At 47.5% G+C, this 24,500-nt stretch overlaps 2 protein-coding genes across 2 annotated transcripts in view; one reads left to right on the plus strand and one right to left on the minus strand.

Annotated features, from left to right (window-relative positions):
- The window catches only part of EIF3A (eukaryotic translation initiation factor 3 subunit A), a 49,559-nt gene extending 44,455 nt beyond the window's left edge, over positions 1 to 5,104 (plus strand). The window contains exons 20-22 of the mRNA XM_023224456.2: positions 1,463 to 1,664; positions 2,877 to 3,067; positions 3,885 to 5,104. Of these exons, the coding sequence (XP_023080224.1) occupies positions 1,463 to 1,664; positions 2,877 to 3,067; positions 3,885 to 4,108 (617 nt within the window). The 3' untranslated portion in view covers positions 4,109 to 5,104. The remainder of the gene's footprint in view (positions 1 to 1,462; positions 1,665 to 2,876; positions 3,068 to 3,884) is intronic.
- Positions 5,105 to 6,582: 1,478 nt separating this feature from the next.
- Positions 6,583 to 10,672, minus strand: NANOS1 (nanos C2HC-type zinc finger 1). Its single transcript, XM_023224457.2, has one exon. It carries the CDS (start codon positions 10,588 to 10,590, stop codon positions 9,730 to 9,732), a length of 861 nt encoding a protein of 286 aa, XP_023080225.1. The 5' UTR covers positions 10,591 to 10,672; the 3' UTR covers positions 6,583 to 9,729.
- Between the last annotated feature and the right edge of the window lie 13,828 nt (positions 10,673 to 24,500).

The following is a 24,500-nucleotide window of genomic DNA, read 5'->3' on the forward strand; positions in this document are numbered from 1 at the left end:
GTTCTTGTGAACTTGTAGTCATGATATTTTTGTCAACCAGTCAATACATAAAATGTCTTTTATGTGTTTGTGTTTAAAGATCCCCTATTTCTGATATGTTGTTGATTCATTACCATTGAATTCATGGTCAACAGCACTGTAACTCATTCATGAACAAAGCTTATCTAATACATGTATTTTCTCCTTAGCCACCTTGTGCTTTGGGGCACTAAACAGCATTTGTTTTTTCTTTTTTTGAGGCGGGGTCTCACTCTGTCTCCCAGGCTGGAGTGCAGTGGTGTGCTCTCAGATCACCACAACCTCTGCCTCCTGGGCTCAAGAGATCCTACCACATCAGCTTCCTGAGTAGCTGACTATAGGTGCACACCACCAAGCCCAGCTAATTTTTTTGTATTTTTTGTAGAGGTGTGGTTTTGCCATGTTGCCCAGGCTGGTCTTGAACTCCTGGGCTCCAGGGATCCACCCTCCTCGGCCTCCCAGATTCCTGAGATTACAGGCATGAGCCACTATGCCTGGCCACTAGACAGCATTTTAGCACTACGCTTGGAAGCCATTTTAAACAGTGAGGTCACCAACAAATTTATATCTCCATGTAATCTATGTGAAATGTTCCTAGATTCATATATTCCATGGATAAGTGTGAGCCACTCTATAGGGTTAAAGGATTTATTCATGATTAATGACTAGATAATGGTGGGTGGTAAATGGTAGAGGATAGGAATATAAAAGGAAAGATTCTTTTTTGAATATGAAGGCCTTGAAAACATTGCAAGGTATAAATATCTTAAAATTGGGACTCAGAACACTCTTGAAGTTTTCTGCTTAAATGAGTGATCTGTTTAACATCACAACAGATACTATACTGAAATCTGCGTGCAATAGGAAAAATGAAATTTTTAGTGATATTTTTGTTTTATGGAGCACTCAAGCCAGATCATTTAAGGTTTTTTTTTTTTTTTTTTTTCCTCCTGTTGTTTTTTTCAGTCTCACTCTGTCACCCAGGCTGGAGTACAGTGGCACTATCTTGGCTCACTGCGACCTCTGCCTCCCAGGTTCAAGTGATTCTCGTGCCTCAGCCTCCCAAGTCAAGTAGCTAGGAGTACAGGCACACCACCACCCCTGGTTAATTGTATTTGTAGTAGAGACAGGGTTATTACCATGTTGGCCAGGCTGGTCTCGAATTCCTGACCTTAAGTGATCCACCTGGCTTGGCCTCCCAAAGTGCTGGAATTACAGGTGTGAGCCCCACCGTGCCCGGCCCATTTTAAGTTTCTTATGTAAGTTTAAAATACTGTTAATGATGTCTGTGCAGTGATGTACACAGCTTTAGTGTTTTTTTAATCAGTGTCTTAAAGTAGCATTTAGAATGATGATGAATTAATGCCAACGTCTATTCATGATTGCCAATCTGTTTCTTCTTTTAAAAATACTTTAAAAATGTTTTGCTTCTTCAAAAAAATAGGTGGATGGAGAGAGAAAGAAAAAGCCAGAGAGGAGAGCTGGGGTCCACCTCGAGAATCAAGGCCATCAGAAGAACGTGAATGGGACAGAGAAAAAGAAAGGGATAGAGATAATCAAGATCGAGAGGAGAATGACAAGGAACCTGAGAGGGAAAGGGACAGAGAGAGAGATGTGGATCGAGAGGATCGCTTCAGAAGACCTAGGTGTGATGTTCTAATTTAATTATTTGTAGAGGCCAGGCGCGGTGGCTCATGCCTGTAATCCCAGCACTTTGGAAGGCCGAGGTGGGCGGATCACCTGAGTTTTAGGAGTTCGAGAGCAGCCTGGCCAACATGGTGAAACCCTGTCTCTACTAAAAATACAAAAATTAGCTGGATTTGGTGGGGGTGCGCCTGTCATCTCAGGTACTCAGGAGGCCGAGGCTGGAGAATCATTCGAACCCAGGAGGCAGAGGTTGCAGTGAGCAGAGATCGTGCCATTGTACTCCAGCCTGGGCGACAAGAGCGAAACTCCATCTCAAAAAAAAAAAAAAAAAATTTTGTAGAGCTGCAGTTGGGATTGTTTTAGACACCGGCCTGTGTATTTCAAATTGTTTTTCAGAAATGATGTTCCTTGCTATTCCCCAGCACCCCCCTTATCTCTTAGAATCATAATGCAGGCTTTAGAGGCAGGAGAATTGCTTGAACCCAGGAGGCGTTGGTTGTGGTGAGCCAAGATCGTGCCATTGCACTCCCGCCTGGGCAACAAGAGCGAAACTCCATCTCAAAAAAAAAAAAATAAAATTTTTTTTATAGATTATCTAATCAAACATTCCCTCTTAAAGTAAGAAAATGGAGGCCCAAACTTCGTGGCTGTCTATGGGCTGTATGACTGTTGGGCAGTGGAACCAGTCCAGCTGTCTTTGTCAGTCCATTGCTTTTCCCCCTGTGGTTTAGGGCAGTCAGTTTTTTTGTCCTTAAATTATCAAAAGCCCTTCAATTTTATTGGTAGTAGAAGTTCTAGCTTGCTCCCTCTGCCAAAGTGTCCTTGCACTGATAAATGTAGACCAGCAGTGTTCAATGCAATTTTCTGCAAGGAAGGAAATGTCTGTGTCTGTGTTGGTATGGTAGTATGGTAGTCAGCAGTCACGTTTGGCTGCCAGACACTTAGAATGTATGGTTGGTGCTCCTAAGGAAATATCTCCATTTTACTTTAAATTTAAGTAACCACATATGGGTAGTGGCTACTGAGTGGGATGGCACAGATCTGAGTGTTCTCGTTTGTTCTCCACGCCCCAGGTATCAGGTAAGGTCAGGTTATGAGTTTAAACTGTTCTGTTACATTTGTAAACTCTAAGCCCCAGCTTGGATTGGATGTACTTATAATTATCCCATTTGGTCTAACAGTAGTAAGAACCTGACTTGTCATGGCTACAGGGATGAAGGTGGCTGGAGAAGAGGACCAGCTGAGGAATCTTCAAGCTGGAGAGACTCAAGTCGTCGGGACGATAGAGATAGGGATGACCGTCGCCGTGAGAGGGATGACCGGCGTGATCTGAGAGAAAGACGAGATCTAAGAGACGATAGGGACCGAAGAGGACCTCCGCTCAGATCAGAACGTGAAGAAGGTATAGATGTTACATACAACTGAAGTATTGGAGAACCGTCATTTCTTAGGGGGGATTTGGGTTATTTAATTACATTATAAACTTGTATGAATGCCAACAATAAGAGAGCTGATGTTTATTCCATTTAGAATTCAGGATTTTCATACAGTTAATGGTCATGTTTTGAAGTGCACTTATCTCTAAATTCAAAGTACAGTAGTAGACTAAACTGGATAGTAGGCAATATATATACAGTTTACTTAATAAAAATGAAAAAAATTGTTACTTAAAAGCAACTTCTTGAGAGATTAAGCATAAAGTAGAAACATTTTCTCTGAAATTGTAACAGAAGTTTCTTTCTTAAAATATATGTATTTTTCATTTTAAAAATACTAATTTTTCTCTTGGTTTTTAAAAATTTATTTTCCGTATGTCTTGACATCCTGTTGTGAGAGAATTTTTCTATCATAGCCATAACTTTAAAAACTCCTGTATTTTATGTGGTTAATTTGCTGTTAAAATTCTTCAAGAGCCAAAAATCCTTTCAGTTATAAAATTTTCATTCAGCCAGATTTTTGCTACCTTGTCTTATGGGTTTATACCAGCTGCAGTCCTTCCCAGGCCAGGGGTTTCTGCCTGTTTTCAAATTTTGAGTTTTATCTGTACATCTGTATGTTAAAGATTGTGAGAAATTGTACAAGCTTTAATTATGATTTCTGTATTGTTAGTCTTTAGTACAGGAATTTTGAGTAATTTGAGGCATTTCTTCTGCTTGTTAATATGTGCCAATAGAATATAGTACTAACTTAATTTTTTTTTTTTTTATTAAACTTTCTAGTAAGTTCTTGGAGACGTGCTGATGACAGGAAAGATGACCGGGCAGAAGAGCGGGACCCTCCTCGTCGAGTTCCTCCCCCAGCTCTTTCAAGAGACCGAGAAAGAGACCGAGAAAGAGAAGGTGAAAAAGAGAAGGCCTCATGGAGAGCTGAAAAAGATAGGGAGTCTCTTCGTCGTACTAAAAATGAGACTGATGAAGATGGATGGACCACAGTACGACGTTAAGTCTCAAGATAATGGATTTAAACTGGTGTCTTAAATAGGTTTGATCACATTCAAGGATTATTATACTTGTGCTTCAACCAGTCTAAATTGGATTCTTTAATGTTGTTTCACCATAACACAAAAAGCATGAACTTGTATTAATCCTATATAATAGATTGATCATGCACCATATCCACAGGAGGTTGGAAAAACCATGCCATTTTCTGGAATTTAAGGGTGTTGCATTATTTCATCAATCATTTGTTGACAAAAAAGAAAAACTAAAAAATAAATTTAAAATGTGAACTTTCAGGTATTGAGTAACACCTTTATCTTGGTATAGAACTGATATATTTTTTTTTATTTTGAAATATCTGATATTAATTTGGAATGAAGTAAGGTTCTGTTAAAGAAAATATATTTGAAGACCCTTTAAAGCAGTGAATCTGAAACAATTTTCACACCTTTAAGTGGTTGATATGTACCTATTTTAGGTATTTTGAGGTATTTACCATAAACTAAATTTAGAAAGTTTTTAGATTCACTTGAAGTAAACATTACAAACATTGGATACGGTGGGGTTTTCTTTAGATTTTACTTGAGAGAAGGTGAGTACAAAGCAATTTGCAGTTGTTGTAATGACAAGAATACTGCGCAAGTGTGAATCCAAACAGTATAGCTTTTAAATTTTAAAGCATTTGGTAAACTATCGCTGAGTTTTTTTCTGTTGCCAATAGTAAACTGCTTTTCCATTAATGGAGAATTCATGCCTTTCAAGCATTTTAAATATGACAATATTTATAAATGTATGGTTTGGAGGAATCGTCTAAATTCTTTCCTAATTTTCTTTCTCTTCAAGATAGATTCTTTCAACAAGTAATTTGTAGTAATGACTGTGTTGACTTCAATTCTGGAGTGTAGTAGCTATGTTAAAGATTAACTATTTGGTCTCATTGAAGCCAACACAGAACTTGCTGCTGTGTTTTTTCTTCAGTGATAAATAAAATACTTACAGAATTTGTTTTAGTGTTGATTTGTGGTTATAGTATTTTGTTTATAAGGGTAAGTTTGCATCTTCAGTTGAGTTTTTTTACTTGAATTTTTATCAGTGCCATTAAATGTCTGTGTTTAGTATCAATGAATATGAACCTAAGTATAACAAAGAAAGCATATGTGGCTAGGATGTCTCCCCTAAAATGTCTTCCTTTGTTAATGCAGAAATTCCTTAGTTTCCTTGTAAAGCTGTCCTCTGAGTTTGTGTGTGCATGTGTGTGTTTGAAGTACCACCTTGGGTTTTCACCTGAAATTAGAAAAATCATAGTTAATTTGAGAAAATGTTACAAATTCATCATGGCTGTAGGCACTTATTATTTCTGTTGAGTAGTGGTGAGAATTCCTTTTTTTTTTTTTTGAGACAGAGTCTCGCTGGGACGCCCAGGCTGGAGTGCAGTGGCCGGATCTCAGCTCACTGCAAGCTCCGCCTCTCGGGTTCACGCCATTCTCCTGCCTCAGCCTCCTGAGTAGCTGGGACTACAGGCGCCGCCACCTCGCCCAGCTAGTTTTTTGTATTTTTTAGTAGAGACGGGGTTTCACCGGGTTAGCCAGAATGGTCTCGATCTGCTGACCTCGTGATCCGCCCGTCTCGGCCTCCCAAAGTGCTGGGATTACAGGCTTGAGCCACCGCGCCCGGCCGAGAATTCCTATTGGTACAGCTGTAGGGCCAGAAGAGGGAGTATTGATGCTTTTTAACTTAACCAGATGCAGCCTTTTTTGTTTGATGTTACCAATGATAGAAATCATTTTAAACACCTTTCTTAGTATCTGGTATTTCAAATAACGTAGAAGTCTTTAAAGGTCTTTTGTGGGGAGAAGGACTTTTCTTTCATAACAAGAGAATTTCAGATCAGTGATTATCAGTGGGGCAGTAACCTGCTAAGAGTTTGCTTCCTGGAGAGTAGATCTGTATGTGTGACATCACAGGTAAGCCCCAACAATTTATTTAATCAGATTTGTTCAGATGAGTTACTGTTGCCTACCTTAGGGTTAGGTTTCAAGGCTAGTCAGGAAACCCATTCTTTCTGCTCAGTTTCCCGTACTGTTCTCCCAAGTTCTTTGTCCTGGGAGCAGAACCCAAGTGCAAGAGGAGGGCAGAAGAGTCTGATGCTGTTACCTTGCGATCCTGCTCTTGGTTTCCACTGTCCAGGCTGTACAACTCTGTCTACTCCCACTAGTATTTACCAACAGGTGTTAAAGGAAAGCTGAACAAGCAGCCTACTCACCGATCTGCTAGGTGGTCTTCCATGTTCCTGGTGGCTTCTGCAGTTTCACTGAGAGTAACATTGCTGTTAATACAGATAGATCCGATAGTAGAGACATCATCGGTCCAAAAAAGATTCTGCATCTCATTAGTTGTCCATAGTGGCTACCAGGAGGTGGTTGGCATCTATAATGTGTGGGACGTTTTTATGTCAAGAAATGCCTATGTTTTTTTTTTAAACCAAAGACACCATAGATTGATTTATAATTTTTAAGTCTAATTGAAATACATGGGGTACTGTGAAAGGACTGTTGCTTGAGTGGCTACGATTAGAAAATCAGGACTAACAAACTTTTCTTTGTCTGGAAGCATATATATTTGTGATAAAATTTTAATATGTATAATTTTGGTTTAATAAATCAAATCTATGACAAAAGTTGTTCTCATCAAAGCTAATAATTCTGCAACTTCCAAGAAGGACTTTGTAGGAAAATTAAAATACAAAGAGAAAAAGCCACTAAAAATTTAGGTCTGTACAGAAAAGAACAGGTTAAGACAATATGTACCTCTACAGTTGGAGAAGCCCTTTTGACTATTCCCTGTATTGTTTTGCATGCTTGGCCAAGTATGCAGCATGTTCTTATGAAGATAATTTTGTCATAATTACTTTGTATATTTCTTAAACTTTGAAAAATTGGGTTTCTCTAAATGTAATTTTGCAAAATGTTGAAAGTTTCATGTTGAAGTCCAAGGATTTTTAAATGATGTATTTGCATATACTTTTCATGAGAACCCTGGAAAATTAACTATAGTAATATTCTGTGTTTTAACTCCCAGTATTGTCAGCTGGAAAACAGGCAAATTTGGCACAGGGGCTGAACATGGGGTACTTTTTTCTTTTTTGGAGACAGTTGCTCTGTTGCCCAGGCTGGAGTGCAGTGGCGCGATCTGGGCTCACTGCAACCTCCGCCTCCTGGGTTCAAGTAATTCTCCTGCCTCAGCCTACCAAGTAGCTGGGATTACAGGCGCCCACCACCACATCTGGCTAATTTTTGTATTTTTAGTAGAGAGAGGGCTTCGCCATGTTGGCCAGGCTGGTCTCCTGACATTGTGATCCACTTGCCTCGCCTCCTGAAGTGCTGGGATTACAGGCATGAGCCACCACGCCCAGCCTGAAAATGGGGTACTTTAAAAACAGGAATAGTGGCTGCCTGACTCGTTGACGAGAGGGTCTTCTGGATACCTTTTCCAATACTCTCTTGCCCTCAGGAAGCTCCAGCTCAGTATGTTCTTAGTTCTGGTAAAATAGCAGTGTCAGAATATCAAATTAACATTAGGCACATCTCATCACAGTGACTCCCATATATTCAGGCTATATCAAAGCCTCCAAGACCTTTGGAAACCGTCTATAATTTGACTCTAGAAATACAAAGTAGCTAAATTGATCTTGCCACCTGCTTAGCCCTTTTGGCCTAGAGAATGCACTGATCTGTTTATAGTGGTCCTTTTGAAAAGGCAGAACAGGAGCAGTGGGAGAGGTGAGAGGATTCATGTTGACCTTAGAAACTTCACCCAGAAAGCGAAGCTCATTTAAACCGGTATATTTTCTAGGAAAAGAAAGGAGAACAAGTAATTACAGGGTTTCATTAAGCTACTTAATTTAGGCCCAATCAGATCAGCAGTTCCCTGGTCGAGTTAAGACTAGCAGCGTTGGATTATTTTTCTTTCCTGGCTAAGAAACAGTGTTTTCCCCCTGCCCCCAAGTTCTTGATATGTACCTTTTCTTTGACCAGAAAGAGCTATTGGGTATTTACCCCACCCTCTCACACACCTTCAAATGAAGGTTCCTGATGGAGCCAATTTGCTGTGGAGGAAGTTAGCTGTTATGAAAGCAGTCTAACTTATAGTAGCCTAACTAAATCCTACTGGGAGCTTTATACACATAAACTAAATCTCTTGCTGGTATCTTCAGATAGTGATGCATTTGTGTATTTCAGATGAGTTCATCTTAATTCACTTCTATTTTTTGCCTTCTATTGTCTTGATTGGCAGGTAGCTGCATTCCATAGTGTGGCATTCAGTACGGTGGATTTAAAAGTGAGGGTGGGAGGGTAAAGTAGGGGTTAGGAACTTTTGCCCAAGGATCAGGTTTAGTCTTGCTTATGGGGAACTGGTGGGGTTCCGGAAATGGACATGGGTCTTCCAGTAGGAGTGGGAACATGAAAGACCCCCAACAATTCCTTTAATTAGTGCTTATTCTAGTTTGAGCACTGCCTATATTAAAGTCAGACGCCGCCCACGGTGGAACCTTCTTGAATACGAGTTAATAAACGAATAGCTCAGAGCTAGAGATCCATCTTCTATTTAAGAGGCAACAGCTGGAATGGGCTTTCCTCCACTAGGAACCCTGAAATTGAGCAATCTAGGGTGAATACTGCTGTCTTCCCTTCTTCCCTTTGATCTTAATATCAAACGTTTTTAAAGAACTGGAAGTGAGTGCGTCGAGAAAAGGCCAAGTAGGAAAGCTACAGGTGAAATTGATGAATTCATACTGTTACTGTATAAATACGCAGTTTTTTTAAACAGCACCATTTCCAAGTTATACACAATATGATTATGACTTGGCACAACTTTTAAAGGTGGAAAAGGCTAGTTACTAGTTCAGTAATAAAATATCTGGTACATAAAAGGATAAGGAGCTGTATTCTACCTGCTACAGATTGTGCATTTTACACCTCCATCTAGGACAGAAACAAGCCACAAGGAGGGAATACCCGCCCAAATTAATACTGGAAAGTTTACAAAACCTTCACTTCTCATAAGGGTGATGCTACCAGCGGCTTGCTTCACCTGGAATTAGAGTAACTGATTTTTTAAGGACAACTAAGAATATTACTCGCTTCAAACAATAAAATAGTCATTTTGCCGACATTTCATAAAATCGCCAGTTTTAAGCTCAGTTCAGAGGCTTTTAAAAAAATATTCTAGACCTAGTAAAGTGCCTCCATTCATAAAATGAAACAGCCAAGATTAGATTGAGACAATTTCATACTGATGCGCATCTAAAATAGGTCCACGTATACAGTAAATAAACAGCGCCTCTAAGTTGCCGTATTTCAGTTAGTGGAATACACACCCAGCCTTCGCCGTTCTGGATGTGCAAACTAGAAACTGAAGACATGGGGATTTCACCGTCTAGTCCCAATTGCTCGGCACGAAAGTACTCCACAAGGTCGGCTGCTTTTGAAAAACCACCAGGACGACGTCCCAAAGTAGAGCCGACCGCTGAGCCGCACGCCTCCCCACCGCGGGGGCAAGATGGTGTGCAGACCTAGTGGTGCGAAGGGCGGCGGCGGCGACCCTCGTTGGCCGGAAGCCCGGGCCCTCAGCGCAGCTTCTTGCCAGGCGGGCCGTCCCTGGCGCTGCGGGGCGGCGGGCGGGCGGGCGGCGGCGGCACTTTGGAGAGCGGGCAGTACTTGATGGTGTGCGCGTTGTCGCCGCTGGCGCCGCACAGGGGACACGTGTAGCGGCGCAGCACGGGGCACAGCACTCGCCCGTCGGGGCCCTTGAGGATATGGGTGGTGTAGAGCGCCATCGCCTCCTTGTTGTTGCGGCAGAATACGCACACCTGCAGCTCCGGCTTCAACAGCCGGGCGGCCGCCGCCCCGGAGGCCGCGTGCAGCCGGGGCTCGGCCGCCCATGCTGGGGCCCGCTCCTCGCGCGGCGTCGCCTCGTTAGTAGTGGCGGCGGGCGTGCAGCCCAGCAGCACGGCGGCGGCACGACCTGCGAACGGGCTCAGCTCAGCGAAGCGCTCCTCCAGCAGCCCGGCCTCGGCGGGGCCCGCGCACAGCTCCAGCGCGCGCAGCTCCAGCGCTCCCCCCAGGTAGCGGCCCCGGGACCCCGGCTCGTCGCTGTCGTCGTCGTCGTCGTCCTCGTAGTAGTCGGGCGGCCCCAGCGCCGGCCCCAGCGCCCCAGGCCCGGTCCCCGCGTGGGGGGAGCAGCAGGACGAGGAGGAGGGCGGGGAGCCGCTGCCGCTGTTCCCACCGCGGGCGCAACCGAAGCGCGGCTCGCCGTCCACCGCTTTGGTGATGAGCGTGGCGAGCCCCAGGTAGTCGTTCCAGGAGCTGAAGGGCTGCGGGTGCGCCGGGCCCGGGGCGCTCACGTAGCGGGCGCTGGGCATGAGCGCCATAGGCGTGGGGGCGCGGCCGCGGCGGGGCGAGCGGGGCGCCCAGGGAAAAGCCTCCATGGGCGGGCTGCGGGCCGCGCGCCGCCTCCCCGCCGCCGGCGCGGGCCGGACGGAAGGGACACGCCGAGCCTGCCCGCCTGCCTGCCGCGGGGTGGGGCCGCCGCGCCGCCTTTTATCGGGCCCGCTCCTCCCCGCCCCCCGGCCTCGCCGCCGCGGCCCTGCCCCCTGCGCTCCCCCGCCCCGGCCACCTCGCCCGCTCCCCGGACGGAGGCGGAGCGGAGGCGGGCGGGCTGTGCGCGCGCTCCACTCCGGCCCGCGCGGCTCCCGCGCCCCGCGCGCCGCGCGCCGCGCCAGCTTCGCCAGCTGTCGGGAGGCCTTCATTCCGGGAGGGGGCGGGCGAGGCGCCGCCTCGGGCCGTGGCGCTCATTGGCTGCAGACCAGAGCCCCCCGGCGCCTCGGGCGCCGCTCCGGACTCTGATTGGTGGGGACTGGGGAGGGGGCGTGCTCTTCACGCAGCTGGTAGGTGAGGAGAAAGTAGGGGAGAGAAGGGCCGGGGAGGGACTGCTGCTGGGGTCCTCCTTCGTTCGAGCGCCGGGCCTGGGCTTGGAGCAGCTGACCAGGCCTGGGTCTCCTCGGCCTGGTGGTGAGGTCCACCGAGGACAGGGGTCAGGGTGGCCACAGGTTTACGCCTCCACCTCCCGGCCTTTAATGGCCCCAGGCCCGCATCCTGAGAATCCCCGCTATCCACCCTCTTCTCACCAACATCAGCATAAAAAGCTGGACGCGATGGGAGGATGCAGCTCTCCCATCACAGCCACCCAACCAGCCAGTGGCTTCCGTTTGCACCGCGCGTTGGAGCGCTTTCCCCTGAGCGAAATCCGCGCAGACTGAGGTTCGGGGAGGCTGTGGTTCCTGCCGCGGTAAGAGCGGAGGGACGCAGGACTTTCCCGCTCCTCGCAGCAGCCTTCCTCCCAACAGGTGCTCAGGGACCTCGGCCAATGGGTGGCCGATACCTGGTGACTTAGGTCGGGGTTGGGACTGGGCCGGAAAACCTCATGGCTGGAGAGCTTAGGACAGTGACTGGGGTGTGTGTGTGTGTGTACCTCCTGCGCCCAGAGGCCTGAGTCAAAATGTGGGTTGTATGTGCAGTTTGAAAAACAACGTGTATTCAGTGTTATATTTTGCCTCCCTCCCTCCCTCCCTCCCTCCCTCCCTCCCTTCCTTCCTTCCTTCCTTCCTTCCTTCCTTCCTTCCTTCCTTCCTTCCTTCCCTCCCTCCTTCTCTCCTTCCCTCCTTCCTTTTCTTTCTTTCTTTCTTTTTTTTTTGAGATGGAGTCTCGCTCTGTCGCCCAGGCTGGAGTGCAGTGGCCGGATCTCAGCTCACTGCAAGCTCCGCCTCCCGGGTTTACACCATTCTCCTGCCTCAGCCTCCTGAGTAGCTGGGACTACAGGCGCCCGCCACCTCGCCCGGCTAGTTTTTTGTATTTTTTAGTAGAGATGGGGTTTCACAGTGTTAGCTAGGATGGTCTCGATCTCCTGACCTCGTGATCCGCCCGTCTCAGCCTCCCAAAGTGCTGGGATTACAGGCTTGAGCCACCGCGCCCGGCTCCTTTTCTTTTTTTTTTTTTTCTTTCCTCATCCCGGGTTCAAGCAATTCTCTTGCCTCAGCCTCCCAAGTAGCTGGGATTACAGATGCCCGCCACCACGCCCGGCTAATTTTTTTATTTTAGTAGAGACGGGGTTTCACTATGTTGGCCAGGCTTGTCTTGAACTCCTGACCTCGTGATCTGCCTGCCTTGGCCTCCCAAAGTGCTGGGATTACAGGCGTGAGCCACCGCGTCCGGCCTCTTTCTTTATTTCTCTCTCTTTTATCTTCTTTTTTTTTTTTTTTAATTTTTAATTTTCTTGAGACAGGGTCTCACTATGTTGCCTAGGCTGGTCTTGAACACCTGGCCTAAAGCGATCTTCCTGCCTTGGCCTCCCAAAGTGCTGGGGTTACAGACATGAGCCACCACACCTGCCTCGACGTTATAATTAAATACTTTGAAATGAATAAAACATGTTGTGTAAAAGCCACAGAGAATAAGAGCCAGAAGATGAGTTTTGATTAGGAAGATGGCAGGTGGTCTTACCCTTTCCAACTTTTTAAAAAATTGAAAGTAGGAAAGGCTTTAGATACTGAGGGCTCTTCTAGGATGAAACATAGAACTGGGATCAGGAAAATGCCTCCCCTGGCAGGTGGGCCCTGGCAGCGTGGGCTTCATGGGGCAGGTGGGGCTTCCCTTCCCCACTCTGGACCATGCAGTGGCTGTGGAAACAATGAGCCCTCACTAGGCATGAAGACACACTCACAGGTCTTGGCTGTGCCCAGCACGTTTAGAATGGCTCAGCAGGGGATGCCCAGAACCTAGTGCTGGCATTGGTTAATATTAGAATGAATAAGCGAGGGAATCAGAATGTCAGCATGAGAAGGGATCTTTGGGATCATTCTGTTCAATCTTTTCTTGCTTTTTTTTTTTTTTTTCTTTTTTAATAGATGGGGTCTCGCTATGTTGCCCAGGCTGGTCTTGAACTCCTAGCCTCAAGTGATCCTCCTGTCTTGGCCTCACAAAGTTCTGGGATTACAAATGTGAGCCACCGCACCCAGTTCTATCCAGTCTTTACGGATGAAGAAAATGAGACCTAGAGAAGAGTAGGATTTCTTTTTCTTTTCTTTTTTTTTTTTTTTTTTTTTGAGACAGAGTCTCACTCTGTCACTCAGACTGGAGTGCAATGGCACGATCTCGGCTCACTGCAATCTCTGCCTCCTGGGTTCAAGCGATTCTCCTGCCTCAGCCTCCTGAGTAGTGGGGATTACAGGCATGTACCACCATGCGCAGCTAATTTTTGTATTTTTAGTAGAGATGGGGTTTCACCATATTGGCTGGTCTCAAACTCCTGACCTTAGGTGATTTGCCCACCTCGGCCTCCCAAAGTTGCTGGGATTACAGACGTGAGCCACCGCACCCAGTCAAGTAGGACTTCTTTAAGGCCACAATGACTATGTGACAAAACTAAGACTCTGGTCCTGTTACTCCTGGCTGGGTGGCCTTCTCACTACACCCTGGACCCGCAAGGTACTCAGACAATGAGTCTGTGCACGCATCAGCAGAACTCTAAGGCAGAACTACAAGGGAAGCTGGGAAGAAGTGAGGTGGGGCGATATGGCCTTGGCTGGGGCCCCTGCCCTCAAAGAACAATCCAGGGCTCTGGCTGGCAGGCATGGAAAAGGACTTGAAGCAGTCAAGTGAGGCCTGTTCTGGCTGCCTCTCTGGGTTAGGGGTTAAAGATCCATGTTGCGGCCTCTTCCTCCTAGCCCCTGATGGTTGATGTAAGTCATGAAACCAGGCAGTAATATTCAGCACTTGCCAACCCAGCTCCTTTTCCAAGTTTGTGTTGGCATGCAAGGTAGAAAGTCATTCCTTTATTTCCTCCCCCTCTCCACCAAAAATAAATAAAAGAGCCTCCATGCCGCAGGGCTCCTGCAGAAGCCTGGCAGGTTTGCTGACCCTGAACTTGGAGCTTTTACCACGAGAACGCCAGGCCCCCAGAGTGGTATGAAGATGATGATTCTATGAATGGAAAATTCCACTTGGTTCACACAGCACTGCAGCCTGCATCCTTTCAAGATATGCAGACTTTTCAAGCTCTGAAGATGGGGAGCCACAGTTCTGAGAATAACTTTGGCAGGAAAAGTTTAAAACTGCCAGCTGCTGTGTCTGATCCCCCTTGGTCAGGCCAGAGAGGCGACGGCACAGCAGCAGAGGCCTTCTTTCCTCCTCACGTGGTTTTCAGCCCTTGTGGTTGTATGGGGAGAATAAAAACTTTTAAGAGAGAACAATAGGAACAAACACCTTGGCTGGGACCTGCAGCCTGGGTGTGTGGGAAGTGGAGCTGGGATGGAGATGCCCCAGAAGGAGGTGGAGGAGTGAGTGTGTCTTGGGGTCCGCCACGTGCTGTTTCCCCAGGCTGCTCCCCTTTACTACTAGACGAGGTAAGTAGATGTTTGACCCAGAAGGGAAGTTGGGAAGTGGAGGCCAAGTGCATGAAGGCCTTTGTCCTGGAGCACACGCTGGGCCTCGGTACCCTGGGAGCCTTTGCTCTCAGTGACCATAGAAAGGCCAGTGTGGGCACCTGGCCCAGCTCTGGGTTAAATAAACAATGACTTTAGTCACCTGGCACAGGCCTCAGCCTGGCTGTGAGGCTGTGAGCTCTCTAGCTCTTTGAGGTGCTGGCACCGACTCCAGAGATGTTCTTAGCACTTCTGAAGAAGTCTCATTGCCTTTTGCTCACTTTCCAGGAGTCTGGAATGAAACAGATGGAAATAGCCAGTCTGTGAACGTTTCTTCAGGTATCTGGCAGAGGCGAGAAGACAGGTGGACATGGGCTACACCTCAGAAGTTAGAGGGTGCTGCTTGGTTTCTTCTGGAGTGGGGTCTGGCACAGGCTGAGGGCTCTGGCAGGCCCGGGGTGGGCGGTGGGGAGGGTGCCTGGGTTCTGTGCTCCCACCTCTCTCCTCATGGCCCCCAGCCTGGGCCATTTCCTTTGCTGGCAGCAGAACTGAACCCTGTGAGGCAGCTCACAGGCCTCAGGCTCCTGAGGCTCTTCAGAAACATGAGGTCAGCCTTGGGGAATGAGGCAGCTTGGCCAGGATCCAGGAGGCTACAGAGATGCTGTTTGTCAGGCTCTGGGTTCCCGCTGACCCCCTGCCAGGCCTTTGCCAGGGACAGGAGGTGCTTTGGCTCCTTCAGCTGTGGGCCTGGAGGTGGGTGAGGCGCATTTGGGCACAAGGGGCCCTCTCCTGGCAGACTTTGTCCACATCATGGCTCTGTCAAGCTCAGAGAGTCCTCGGATGGGGCTCCTGCCCTTGGGGGCTTGGGCTTAGGGTCTGCTGTTGTGGAGAAGCCATATGGTGAAGTGGCGAGAGCTTACTGGGCCTTGGGGCTGGGTTTGCACCCTGGCCCTGGTACAAAGTCACGTGTAGTGGACCTCTCTGGGCCCGGGCTGCTTCTTTGGGTCAGTGAAGGGCTCTTGTCAAGTAAAATGGCAGCCACTCCCCCTCCTTGCTGACTTAACTTTGTTCTGATTCCCTGTCTCAGCCTCAGGGCATAACTGTGACAGGTTTAAGCCACGCAGAAACATCCCATTTCCCCTAGTCACCACTGGGTAAGGGGAGGGCTGGTCACCCATTCTGGCCCTGGAGATCTCAGCGGATGTCTGCTGTCTGCTGGGAGGATGCTGGGAAGGGTCTTGCTCCCTCATATAAAAAGGGGGAAGAAATCAAGAACCAGGGCCCTCACCTTCTTCATCTCAGGCTGTAGAGCTGAGGTGATAAGGCTTAAGGACACAAAGCTGGCACAAGGTGATGGCTTACCGGAAAAGTTAAAACAACAAACCTTAGTGATATTTTTGTTGATGACTTGGTGACTTGTTACATGAGATAATTAAACATATTTATTGTTTCAGCCACTTCCAGTCGGGTATCCTTTTATTTATTTATTTGAAACAGTGTCTCGCTCTGTCACCCAGGCTGGAGTGCAGTGATCTCCGCTCACTGCAGCCTCCACCTCCCAGGTTCAAGCGATTCTGGTGCCTCAGCCTCCCAAGTGGCTGGGATTGCAGGCATGCACCACCACGCCCAGCTAATTTTTGTATTTTTAGTAGAGACAGAGTTTCATCATGTTAGCCAGGCTGGTCTTGAACTCCTAACCTCAGGTGATCCATCTGCCTTGGCCTCCCAAAGTGCTGGGATTATAGACGTGCGCCATCACACCCCGTTCAGGTATCCTTTTATACTTGCAGTTGACTTCATTCTTAAGCTTGTCCAACCTGTGGCCTGCTGGCCATATGTGGCCCAGGATAGCTTTGAATGCGGCCCAACACAAATTTGTAAACTTTCTTAAAACATTATGAGATTATGCACAGACCTTGTTTTATTAAGCCCTTCGGCTGTCATTAGTGTATTTTACATGTGGTCCAAGACAGTTCTTCCAGTGTGGCCCACGGAAGTCAAAAGATTGGATACCCCTGTTCTAAATGAAACATGTAATACCGTGTCTGGAATTGGTGGGTTCTTGATTTCTCTGACTTCAAGAATGAAGCCGCAGACCCTCGTGGTGAGTGTTACAGTTCTTAAAGATGGTGTGTCCGGAGTTTGTTCCTTCAGATGTTAACATGTGTCCGCAGTTTCTTCCTTCTGGTGGGTTTGTGGTCTCACTGGCTTCGGGAGTGAAGATGCAGACCTTCACGGTGAGTGTTACAGTTCTTAAAGGCCATGCGTCTGGAGTTGTTTGTTCTTCCTGGTGGGTTCCTGGTCTCACTGGCTTCAGGAGTGAATCTGCAGACCTTCGCAGTGAGTGTTACAGCTCATAAAGGTGGCGTTGACCCAAAGAGTGAGCAGCAGCAAAATTTATTATAAAGAGCAAAAGAACAAAGCTTCCACAGTGTGGAAGGGGACCCGAGTGGGTTGCCACTGCTGGCTAGGGGAGCCTGCTTTTATTTCCGTATCTGACCCCACACACATCCTGCTGATTGGTCCATTTTACAGAGAGCTGATTGGTCCGTTTTGACAGAGTGCTGATTGGTGCATTTACAATCCTTTAGCTAGACACAAAAGTTCTCCAAGTCCCCGCTTAACTAGGGAGCCCACCTAGCGGATCCTGCCTCCAGGCCGCTAGCTGTCTGTTAGTCCCTTGCTGCACGCAGGCACTCCTCAGCCCTTGGGTGGTTGGTGGGGCCTGGCCTTGCAGAGCAGGGGGCCCCGCCTGGGAGGCTCCAGCCATGCGGGAGCCCACGGTGGTGATGGGGCTCAGGCATGGCTGCAGTCCTGAGCCCTGCCCCGCGGGGAGGCGGCTGAGGTCCCGCAAGAATTCAAGTGCAGTACAGTGGGGCCCGCAGTGCTTGGGGACCTGGCCCACCTTCCTTAGCTGCTGGCCTGGGTGCTAAGCTCCTCACTGCCAGGGGTGGCGGCACGCCGGGCCAGCCACTCCCAGTGTGGGGCAGGCATAGCCGGCGCCCACCCAGAACTCCCCGCTGGCCTGGGAGGGTTATGGGCAGCCCCAGTTCCCGCCAGTGCCTCTCCCTCCACACCTCCCCCCAAGCAGAGGGAGCCGGCTCCTGCCTTGGCCAGCCCAGAGAGGGGCTCCCACAGTGCAGTGGTGGGCTCAAGGGCTCCTCAAGTGCGACTAGAGTGGACGCAAAGGGTGAGGAGGCGCAGAGAGCCAGCAAGGGCTACTAGCACATTGTCACCTCTCAATACTATGAAAAAAATACATTTGGTTATTCTGTCGAAAAGGTAGGCTACCATATTCTGGCCAGGTGGAGGTGACGACCATGTCATAATTCTGTGTGTGGACAGGGCTGGAAGGGGATGTGGAGAATGGGAAATGGGTGCCATGGTGTCGTCTCACACCCCCTACCTTGGGCTAAACTCTCCCAACTGGTAATAATACCACCACCATCAGCACCAGGTGCTTGACATGCACCATCCCACGTGCCCCCCACCCCACACCCTGCCCTGCGAGGCAGGTGCTCTGGTGACCTTCTGTTGGAGTTGGGGGCCAGGCTCAGTGTGGAGTCCAAGGCTGAGAAGCTCAGAAACAGCGGGCTGAGGTTTGTACCCGTGTTTCTGTCACTCCCTGAAGTCGGGTTTGTGTCTCCTTGGATGCACCGGGTCATTCTTGGGGCTTCTGGGGTCCAGATGTGGGGGAGGCTGGCCAGCAACACACAGCGGCAGGGGCAGGAGAGGACACATTCCAGTCCATGTCAGCAATGTCTTCTGAACAAAACCAACCCCATTTAAAAGCAGTCTGGGTGTTTCTATTTATCCAGTAGTGGGTACTTTGGTAAAGTGAGTAATCCTTTCTCCCTCCAGCACTTGCCCTCCTCCCTGCCATGTGGTTTTCTTTTAGAAATCTGGAGTGTCCCAATTTTGTTTAAAGCAGGAGCTGCCTGGAGGCTGACAGGCGGAAGGGCAGATGTCCCAGGGCTGATGATGCTGATAATAGCAATAACAGTAGCTCACAGGTGCTGAGCCCTTACCGCGCACTAAGCATTCACTCATATCATTTCTGAAATCCTCCCAGCAGGCCTACAATGATAAGCGTTTCACAGAAGGGAAAATGAGGTTTTTGGGAGGCTAAAAGCATGCCCAGCAGCTCATAGCTAGCTGGTGGGTGGCATTTCTTCAAGGCCCACACTGTTAACCCTCACACCTCCTTGATCATCCCCCGGCCCGTGCATACTCATGCATTTGGAATTCGCTAGTCTGGCCTCCCCACCTCCTCCTGTGCTTCCCTAAATGGGGCCATCAGCCTTTTCTCACCTATTGTTAATCCCTGCTGTCTACAGGGGGAGGGAGCTGACAGGAAGGAGTTATACATAAAATGGTAAATGAGATTGTTCTCCAACAGGTCTGAGGGCTCTAGGCAGAGGGAGGGGAAGCAGGGATATGAGGGCCATGGAAGGGATGGGACCGGACTGCCAAGCAGGGAATGCTAACGTATGGTTCTGCAGGTTGTGTACTGCACAACCGCTTCCCATCTAAGGGGGCACCTTTACTTCATAGGCATAGTAACTCTGATCGTTTTCTGGCCGACCTCGAGTAAAGTATCTTCTAACGAAATCAGCATATTATGACACTTTAATGACAGATGGAAAAAGATATCTTGTGGAAGAAGTGTCTTTTCCTAATTTGCTCAAAACCCAAAGCTTTGGCTCTGGCTGAGGTGTGAAATGCTAAGCTTCTTGAAGGCGGGCCTCAAGTTTGACATTAGTGTCCCTTTTCCTTGTTTCCCCATTCTGAAGCTTCAGGTGGAGAGTCTCCTGAATTGAACTGATCAGGTGCTGGGCATAGTTCGGCCCTGGTTGTTACTGGTGGATCAGCTGCCCCGTGGGACTAACATTTAACTTTATTTTTGAGTGCTGTCTTGCTGTGTCGCCCAGGCTGGAGTGCAGTGGCGCGAGCTTGGCTCACTGCAACCTCTGCCTCCTGGGTTCAAGCGATTCTACTGTCTCAGCCTCCTGAGTAGCTGGGACTACAGGCATGCAACACCACACCTGGCTAATTTTCATATTTTTAGTAGAGATAGGGTTTTGCTATGTGGCTCAGGTTGGTCTCGAACTCCTGGGCTCAAGCAGCCCGCCCGCCTCACCCTCCCAAAGTACTGGGATTACAGGTGTGAGCCACCTCGCCCGACCAGGACTAACATTTTAAAGATTGCTCAAGTCGGCCGGGTGCGGTGGCTCACGGCTGTAATCCCAGCACTTTAGGTGGCCGAGGCGGGCAGATTACGAGGTCAGGAGATCGAGACCATCCTGTCTAACACAGTGAAACCCTGTCTCTACTAAAGAATACAAAAAATTAGCCGGGCGTGGTGGCGAGCGCCTATAGTCCCAGCTACTCGGGAGGCTGAGGCAGGAGAATAGCGTGAACCCAGGAGGCGGAGGTTGCAGTGAGCCAAGATTGCGCCACTGCACTCTAGCCTGGGTGACAGAGCAAGACTCCATCTCAAAAAACAAACAAAAAGATTGCTCAAGTCATTTTAGCCATCTTCTGGTCTTACCTGATTTGCACTGACCCTCTCCCAGCTGTCCTGAGTTCTCCAGGGATTTTGTGTGCTCGGAGCTGCCTCTCCACAGTTATGTCTGTCTTCAGGCTTCTACGGCTTAGTGACCAGAAGGCAGGTGGGCCCCAGGGAGCCCATGGAGGATTCAAGCTCTGTGTAAATTGAGTAGCCTCGAGCAAAATCAGTTCCTTTCTCTGGATCTTAGTTTTAAATTTCAGTTTAAAATAATCGGGTTGGCCTAAGTGATTTCTTGGCCCTTTCCATCTCTAAAGTTCATTTCTTTACCATCAAGTTCTGGGGATAAGTGGCAGATAAGACTGACATACTTCTGACCTCATGGAGCTTACACTCGAATTGGGCAGACAGACAAGTAAACAGGCGATGACACTTGGTGGGGGCAGGTTCGCTTCCTGTTATGGTTGTAACAAATTACCACCCATGTAGTGGCTGAAAACACACTGATTTTCTCAGTGCTCTGGATGTGGGAAGTCTGCAGTGGGTCTCACTGGGCTGAATTCCCTCTGGAGGCTCTGGTGGGGGGAACCTGTTTCCGTACCTTTCTCAGTGTCCGGAGGCTGCCTGCCATTCCTGTGGCTCGTGGCCCCTCCCTTCTCAAAAGCCAGGGATAGCAGGTAGCTGAGGCTTTTCCATGTGGCACCTCTCTGTTCTTTCTCCCGCCTCCCTCCTCCACCTTCCAGGACCCTGGTGGTCCCATTGGGTTCACTGGGATAATGCTGAATGTGCAGAATGATCTCCCAATTCTAACTTTTTTTTTTTTTTTTTTTGAGACAGAGTCTTGCTCCATCACCCAGGCTGGAGTGCAGTGGCTTGTTCTTGGCTCAGTGCAACCTCTGCCTCCCGGATTCAAGCAATTCTCCTACCTCAGCCTTCCGAGTAGCTGGAATTACAGGTGCATGCCACCATGCCCAGCTAATTTTTGTATTTTTAGTAGAGACAGGGTTTTGCCATGTTGGCCAGGCTGGTCTCAAATCCTGGCCTCAAGTGATCCACCTGTCTTGGCCTCCCAAAGTGGTGGGATTACATGTGTGAACCACTGTGCCAGCCCCCTATTCTAGCATCATTTAATTAGCAACCTTAATTCCACCTGGAACCTCAGTTCTCCTTGGCCATGTTGGGTAACAGATCCACAGGTCGTGGAATTAAGATGCCTTTTGGGGTCATTATTCAGCTTACCACGGGGAAAGTACAGAGGGCTGTGAACTCCCTGGCAAGAGCACCCCACCCACACACAGGTGTGTCATGGCTCCCAAGACCTTGGCGTAGCCAGAGTGCAGCTGGGCTGGGGAGGTCGGTCAGGTTTCCTCTGTCAGTCAGGACCTGACACAGTACAGGGGAAGCTGTGAGGTGAGGGAGTGCTACACAAAGTGTGTGTGTGTGCGCGCATGTGTGTGGCCCTCAGGCAGATGGAAAGTGATTGCAGAGGAAGGGTCTGAGTTGCAAAGAGGATTAGTGAGCAAAGAAAGGCGTACTTGTGTAGGAGACTCAACATACTCAAAATATTAGGTTGGTGCAAAAATAATTGCAGTTTTAACTTTTTTAATGGCAAAACCCGCAATGACTTTTGCACCAACCTAATAATGATGTTATTTAATTTGTCATTAAAACAACAACAAAAAAGAGCCAGTACAACAAAAATATCCAGCAATCCTAGAACAAGCACCAGGAGTGAGAGACTGGAGTGAAGTGCTCTAAAATCCTTATATTGTTCAAGGAGAGGGGAAAGATACTAACTTTGATATTTTATAACCTATGGGAAATTTCAAGAATTACAAAAGTAAAGATCATAGCATAATGAATCTTAACCCAGTTTGCCCTTAATAACCGGCTACTCTTATTTTTATCTCCGCACCTATTTTTTTTTTAACCCTATCTCCCATACTATGGATTATTTTGGAGAAAATCTTGACTATCAATATTAATTAAATTTAGATTTTGAGAGGTTGAGCATGTACGTTAACATTTTTAGGGAACCAATTTGGAAAAAAAGAGAAAGGAAATAGAGGGTGTAACTTTCTTTTCTTTTTCTTTTTTTTTTATACAGGGTCTTGCTCTGTCACCCCAGCTGGAGTGCAGTGGTATGATCACAACTCACTGCAGCCTCAACCTCCCCAGCTCAGGTGACTCTCCCACCTCAGCTTCTCGAGTAGCTGGGACTAGAGGTACACAACACCATGCCTGGCTAACTCTTCTATGTTCTGTAGAGACAGAGTTTCTCCATATTACCCAGGCTGGTCTTGAACTCCTGGGCTCAAGTGATCCATCCTCCTTGGCTTCACAAAATGCTGGGATTATAACTTTCAAAATAATAGATGTAAAGAAATGGAATGAAGAAAGAATAATAATTACAAAAGAAAGCATGACAGAGGGAAAAATAATCATAGAAATGGTAGAACAAATTTGAAGTACACAATAAGATGGTTGAAGTACATCCAAACATGTAATTACTGTAATAAATATAAATGGACTAAATGTTTTTATTAAAACACAAAGATTTCAGACTGGATTTAAAAATCTGCTATACGTCCTCCTTAAGAAACTATAATAAAACATAAGGATACAGAAAGGTGAAAGGTAGAAGGATGCAAGAAGTCATGGGAGGAGACACCACCAACGAATAGCTGATGTTGCTGTGCCAACAGCCAACAAAATGGACCTATGGCCAACACCCTTATTGGCTATGTAATGTGAAAGGTTCAGCTTACCAGGAGGATGTAATGGTTCCAAGGTAATATATACTTAATAATTTAACTTCAAAGTATATATATAAAAAACTGATAGAATTACAAGGAGAAATAGGATAAATAGACAAATCTACATTAGTGGGAGATGTGACAACTCTTTCATAGGTAGAGAATATTATTAAGGATATAGAAGATATTTAGTAATATTGAATAATGATATGTATATAATTACATATACATATAAATATACAAACACTGCCTTGAATAACTGCAGAATTTACATTCTTTTGAAGCACTCAGAACATCTATGAAAGTTGACTGGGGCCAGGTGTGGTGGTGCATGCCTGAAATACTAGCTATGTGGGAGGATCACTAGAGCCCAGGAGTCTGAGACCAGCTTGTGCAACCTAGTGAGACCCCCATCTCTTTTTTTTTTTTTTTTTTTGAGACGGAGTTTCACTCTCGGTTGCCCAGATGAGTACAGTGGCGTGGCGCAATCTCGGCTCACTGCAACCTCTGCCTCCCAGGTTCAAGCGATTCTCCTGCCTCAGCCTCCCAAGAAGCTGGGATTACAGGCATGCGCCACTATGCCTAGCTAATTTTGTATTTTTAGTACAGACGGGGTTTCGCCATGTTGGCCATGGCTGGTTGACCCTTGACCACAGGTGATCCGCCTGCCTTGGCCTCCCAAAGTGCTGGGATTACAGGCGTGAGCCACCGCGCCCGGCAACCCCCATCTCTTAAAAAAAAAAAAAAAAGTTGATGGGATTCTGTGCCATCAATCAGGTATTAACAAATTTCATAGGATTGGTGTCACATAAGATTCTCTGGTCACAAGTACATTTCATTAGAAATCAACAATGGAAGAAACCAGGAAAGGATACAATACAGAGAAGTGAAGGAATTAGTGAAGTAGAAAAGAAAAGATATGATCAATGATTGACAAAGCCCAAAAGTTGATATTTTTTTCTTTTTTTTGTAGAGGCAAGGTCTCACCATGTTGACCAGGCTGGTCTCAAGCAATCCACCTGCCTCGGCCTCCCAAATTGCGGGGATTACGGGCATGAACCATGGTGCCCAGCCTAAAAAAGTTGATTCTTATAAAAGGCTAATAACATTAACAAATATTTAGCAAGATTTATCAAGAATAAAAGACGTGACAAACAATTCCGTGACTATAGATACTTCATCAGTTTTTAAGATGTGGCCAGGCGTGGTGGCTCATGCCTGTAATCCCAGCACTTTGGGAGGCTGAGTCAGGTGGATCACTTGAGGCCAGGAGTTCGAGACCAGCCTGGCCAACATGGCGAAGTGCCATCTCTACTAAAAATACAAAAATTCGGCTGGGCGCGGTGGCTCAAGCCTGTAATCCCAGCACTTTGGGAGGCCGAGACGGGCGGATCACGAGGTCAGGAGATTGAGACCATCCTGGCTAATACGGTGAAACCCCGTCTCTACTAAAAAATACAAAAAAAAAAAAAAAAAAAACTAGCCGGGCGAGGTGGCGGGCGCCTGTAGTCCCAGCTACTTGGGAGGCTGAGGCAGGAGAATGGTGTAAACCCAGGAGGCGGGGCTTGCAGTGAGCTGAGATCCGGCCATTGCACTCCAGCCTGGGCAGCAGAGCGAGACTCCATCTCAAAAAAAAAAAAAAAAAAAAAAAAAAA

This window comes from Piliocolobus tephrosceles, chromosome 9, assembly GCF_002776525.5.
Source record: "Piliocolobus tephrosceles isolate RC106 chromosome 9, ASM277652v3, whole genome shotgun sequence".
NCBI classification, from domain to species: Eukaryota; Metazoa; Chordata; class Mammalia; order Primates; family Cercopithecidae; genus Piliocolobus; species Piliocolobus tephrosceles.